Source organism: Alosa pseudoharengus, unplaced genomic scaffold (genome assembly GCF_046254945.1).
Source record: "Alosa pseudoharengus isolate Yale_2024_CS ecotype anadromous, Long Island Sound unplaced genomic scaffold, YU_APseudo_1.1 YU_APseudo_1.1_scf_21, whole genome shotgun sequence".
NCBI lineage: Eukaryota > Metazoa > Chordata > Actinopteri > Clupeiformes > Clupeidae > Alosa > Alosa pseudoharengus.
Genome location: NW_027468674.1, coordinates 32,889,835 through 32,894,834, shown reverse-complemented (window position 1 = coordinate 32,894,834; position 5,000 = coordinate 32,889,835). Strand labels below are relative to the sequence as shown.

At 50.4% G+C, this 5,000-nt stretch overlaps 1 protein-coding gene across 2 annotated transcripts in view; it reads left to right on the top strand.

The window, feature by feature from the left end:
- dock1 (dedicator of cytokinesis 1) overlaps nucleotides 1-5,000 on the top strand; it is a 220,843-nt gene that overhangs the window by 68,054 nt on the left and 147,789 nt on the right. For both annotated transcript variants that reach the window (XM_076298676.1, XM_076298674.1), the window contains exon 24: nucleotides 2,194-2,264. In XM_076298676.1, coding sequence (XP_076154791.1) covers nucleotides 2,194-2,264 — 71 coding nt within the window. The remainder of the gene's footprint in view (nucleotides 1-2,193; nucleotides 2,265-5,000) is intronic.

Sequence of the window (5,000 nt, the reverse complement as noted above, 5' to 3'; positions counted from 1 at the left end):
TACAATTCCTTATGCTCATGTCGATATAAATATCTTTTTTCCAAGTGCCGTTTTCCTTTTTTCTTTGAGCTGCCGGCGGGTGTTAATGATGTTCTCGGACAGAGGTGGGGGAAAAAAGAGCACCAATACGAGGCGCTCCTCTAGGGAGACACGCTTGGAGAATTCTAATCGCATTTCCCATGCCTCTCTGTAACAGACCCAAATGTACCGTTCCACGGGACTCTCTCTGAGTGGGCGTCAGAGCTGCTCTCTCTCTCTCTCTCTCTCTCTCTAGCTCCCTCCCTCCCTCCCTCCCCACCTTCTCTCTCTCCTCTTTACAGTGGCATAAACACTGAGAGATCCCCATTACAGGGAGGGACAGGCTGAAAAAAGGGGCCTTGTTATTCAACCCCAAAGCAGGCCCAAGAAGTGGCAGGCGTGCGAGAAATCACCGTGCCTCCGTGACTGATGTGTCTGTACGCCACGGTCTGCACACCCCACCCCCCTCCCCACACCCAACAAACGCTTGAATAACGAGTGAGCTCAAAGCCGGCAGCTCAAAGTCAGATCGACACGCTTGTGCCAACAGCCCAGATTTGAAGCGAGACTAATTCCTTTCTTGTTGGTGCTGTGTACCTGGGTTGGCTGCGAGGTGTGCTTTGCATTTCTCATGGTCAGTCTCGCCGTCACTATTTAGAAGGCTGAGAGCCGGCCTGTCCTAAGCCGTAATATTTGATTGTTTGATTGTTAAAAAACGGCCACCCTTGTGAAACTGTGTGTGTGTGTGTGTGCACACAGTAAAGACATAAAGATAAAACAGCCATTTAAGCCTTTAAGGCTCATTTCCTTTTGTAGTTAAATCAATAAAAAACAGGGGAGTCAAACGACTCTCGCCTTGTAAAATTGTGTAGTTCTGCTGTGCAAATATCAACCAAATCCTTATTTTTCCTAATTGAATCCTTCATTTCACATGCACGAGTTAGCCTTGCCAACCTCTAAAGGGCTTTTTTTTTGGGTTGACTCCGCAAGTTGGGTTGTTTTTGGGAAGACGTTGCCCCCTGCCCCGCTAGTGTTTCAGCGTATTACTTCAATTAGAGAGCTACTAACGGTGTAATGAACTGCATCAGGATGGGAGGTGAACCCAGCCTTGGAAAAGCCATTACAGCGGCAAATATAGAGCCGCCACCTTTCCCCAACCAGTCATTCTTTAAATACCGTGCAGTAATCAGGGCCGTTCGGCAGGACGCCTTCCCCTGAACACTCTCTAATTACAATAGACGTGCATAGTAATTGAAAAACTAATAACAGTTTGTGTACACACACACACACACACACACACGCGCTGGCGCACACCCGCCCTAAAACGGCCCATTGTCGTGCAAGTGTTGCCTTAATGGAAGTCTGTGAGGAGTTGGGCGGCGTATCGGAGAGCGGCAGGAGTGCAGCTGAGCAGGTGGGAATCCCGCCGCCATCTGCCGAGTCATCCTCTCCACATCCCTCAGCGTCCCACTGCCTTAAACGCCACGCTGCTTTTAATAAAGGATGCTCTTTAATCAGACAGCCGGCGCTTTGACCACTTCATTATGGCCGCAGACGGCCAAAGCCAGCCAAAGCTGCGGAGGCTGAAGGGATTGAAATGTCAGTCACCCGGCGCGCTCCGCTGCCAGTCAGTCACACGTGCCCCCGGGCCAAGAGCCATCCAAGGCCATTCATAACCACCCAAATGCCATTCTGCTGCAATGGACAGGGCTGCATGGGTGTGTGTGTGTGTGTGTCTCTGTGTGTGCTAGTGTGTGTGTGATCTACCAATAGCCAGAGCTACCCGTAGGCTTAGATGCTGATCACCTGTGTTCTGCACACACGACTACACATGACTGTCTGAAAGACAATGTTTGCTTGCCCCATTTTCACGCATTCTTCATTGAAGACCCAGTTCTGACCCAAGTCTTTATAAACTTATGCGCTTTGATGTTACTTTTGTTGAAAGAATTTCATACCTATTTAGTTTCAGACTGTCTACAGCTAGCTTCTCTTTTGTGCTTAGATCTTGAAGCTTGTCTTGTTGACTTTTCTTTTTTAGTCTAGGGCTTTTTTAGTTATTTTCCATGGTAACAGTTTCAGTGTGGTCTATTATTGATGCTGTATGGCTTGTATCATGGAAGCTTTTTGAAAGCACTTGAGCACAATAATCAGTCTGTGTATTCTCTCCCCAAGGGCGCCGCATTGAAGTACATTCCAACCATCGTCAATGATGTCAAGCTGGTGTTTGATCCAAAGGAGCTGAGGTAGGTTTGGTCTTAATGCCGTCACTTGTTGCTGTTATGTTGCAGAGATCCCCCCCCCCCCCCCCCCCCCCCCCCCCCAACCAAGTTAACTGGTGAACTTTGTTTCAAAAACACTTAGAAGTCACAGCCTTCTAGAGAAGGTGAAGGGTGATTGACTGATTGATTTATTACTGGTCTGCTCTCTGCAGACTCTGAGAGAAGGAGAGCTGGCTGTGTCTTCATGCAACGTTTTAGTCACATATGATGAAATGCACACAAACCCCCATTGCAGTCATTATGGGAATTGTTCAGACTAATTCAGACTTTGTTCATTTCCCAAAGGCAATTTGGTTGAAGCTACATGAAAGAGGTACAGCAATACAGTATCCAGACATACACAAATAAACAGAAATAAGTATGAAAGCAATTTTGACAGCAGAGGAGTGTAATTGAATATCTCTTTGAAGTGTTTCACATGATGGCCTATGAATATATATGAGCATGTTTTAAGCATGATAGCAAAAGGCTCAGCTCTTATAAGACATGGATCCTTGAGCAGGATTTCACTGCAATGTCAAGGCTGTCAGAAGTGAAATGAAATGCAGACAGCTCTGCTCAGCTCAACACCACCAGCACCAAGCTAAGAAGTGGGAGTGAATTAAAGGGGCACTCATCCAAAGATTCCGAAACAGTGAATCTCTACTATTAGAAATGGCAGTGTCACTGCATCCACACAGGAGGTAGGAGAACAGCATGCACCCTGGGAAGGTGTACTAAGGGTCTTTGTGAAATGAACCCTCATGTGTAAAATGGCAGTCTCTTGCTTTCTTTCTTTTTTTTTCTTTCTTTCTTTCTTTCTCTCTTTCTCTCCTTCCCCCTGATTAGCATGATAGGGGACAGGCAGCTGATTAGATAGTGTGTTCCCCACAGCATGGTGGACTGGGCTCAGCTGATTATCTCCTGCTCTGCCCTGAGGGGGTGAGCTTCCGGCCATCTTGCCATTCTCCAGAGGTGATGCCGAGGGTTTGTGGTGAAGTGGGGGGGTGCTGCTGCTGCTGGTGGTGGTGGTGGGAGGGAGAGCTCTGAGGTTGGTTAAACATGATCAAGTTGCCTTGGTAACATGGCGGCGGTGCTCTTTAGCCTCGTCCGGTGCGCTGGCTGTTGCGTGCTCACATGAATGCCATTATCATACAATTATCTCCACTTCAGCAGAGAGAGAAGCCAGTGCAGTTTGCAGAGGATCAGCACATTAAATCACTGTTTTTCTGGCTCCCCCTCGTCTCTTGCATTGTGTGAATGGGAGAGAGAGAAGAGGTGTGAAGAAGTGCTGTCAGACTGCGCTGCCTGTTTCCTCTGGCAACATTATGCACTCACAGGCCTTTGGAGACATGCATGAATTCATATCTTGGCTTAAGGAGGAAGCTCCCTAGTGCACAGACCTGCACCTGATGGGAGATTTGCCACTGTTTTCCATGGGAATGTTTCTCTGGTGGCCTTGTACAGGTGTGTGTGTGTTTGTGTGTGTGTGTGTGTGCGCATTAGCATGGAAATCCCATTTAAGAGCACACAGTGGCGCACATGCATGTGGCGAGGGCGCTTGCGATGCGCTGTTGAGATGGCACGTCGCTCTCGCGCAGCCTCCCCCCGGGAGCCGCCTGGATAAACAGGATATCCTCTCGCCGAGCGATGCAGGCTGTGATTATTCCGAGCCACGCTGAAAGAGGGAACAACGGAGGCATGCAGTGCATTTTGTGGCTGTCAAATAGCGTTGGCTGCTGCTCTTTGTTGTGTGCTGCTGCCTAACCAGCATACCAAAAGGCCCACGTTTTGTTTCCCCGACGCTTCTCTTCGCCGTGGCAGAATTATCGCTGGATGTTCAAAGAAAGCGTTCTGAAAACGTTCTGAACCCTGTCGTTTTCCATTTGCACACAGACTAAGGGAGTGCGCGGCTCTTTTGATCTCCACCCTCAGATAGCAGCCTCCCAGAAGGACAGGCTGGAGCTGGTCTTCCCTGAGGAGGCCAGAGGGGCCTGTCCGTCACGCGCGGGGGCAGGGGGGGCGCAGGGTCCAAACAGCATGGCTGATCATGAGCGGCGCTGGTGCGTTCTCTCCAGCGTCCAGGCGGAAGGGATGCACTTGGGCAGCAGCAGTAGCCGCAGCAACAGCGGCGGTGGTGGTGGTGGTGGTGGAGCAAGTGCTGGTGGGCTTTGTGGGGCTTGTAGTCTCTGGGTGCAGGCGTTCTCTGTGCTGCTCTGATGGAGAGAGTTGCAGCCTGAGAGGAGGGAACGACCCACGCCGCGTGAAGGCCGTTGCGCCGTGGTGTGTGATGGAGTGCGAATCCCTTTGCCTCGCTGCTGTGTGAGGCTCCCCTCGGCTCTCAACCCCCCCCCCCCTCCCAACAAACACACCCCTCCGCATACACATCTTCATCACACACTCCATCTTCCTTTTTAGCCCTTTGGATCTGGTCCCTGAGACTATTTTTCTCCGTTAGTCTGCAGTGCGCAGTCTCTGTACACTCTCAGTATGTCCTGTAACATCCCCCCCCCCCCCCCCCCCCGAACCTGCCGTGTGGCTCCTGGCACTGTTTTTGGGCTGGGCTGATGTGCCGTGCGCAGCCTGCTGGCACAGAGGTGATTTTTGGCTGGGCTCTCACGAGGCAGCTGAGGGGGAAAAAACACACACACACACGCAGACAAACAGACATGCACACTCACTCACACACACACACACACTCACACGCAGACAGACACAAAG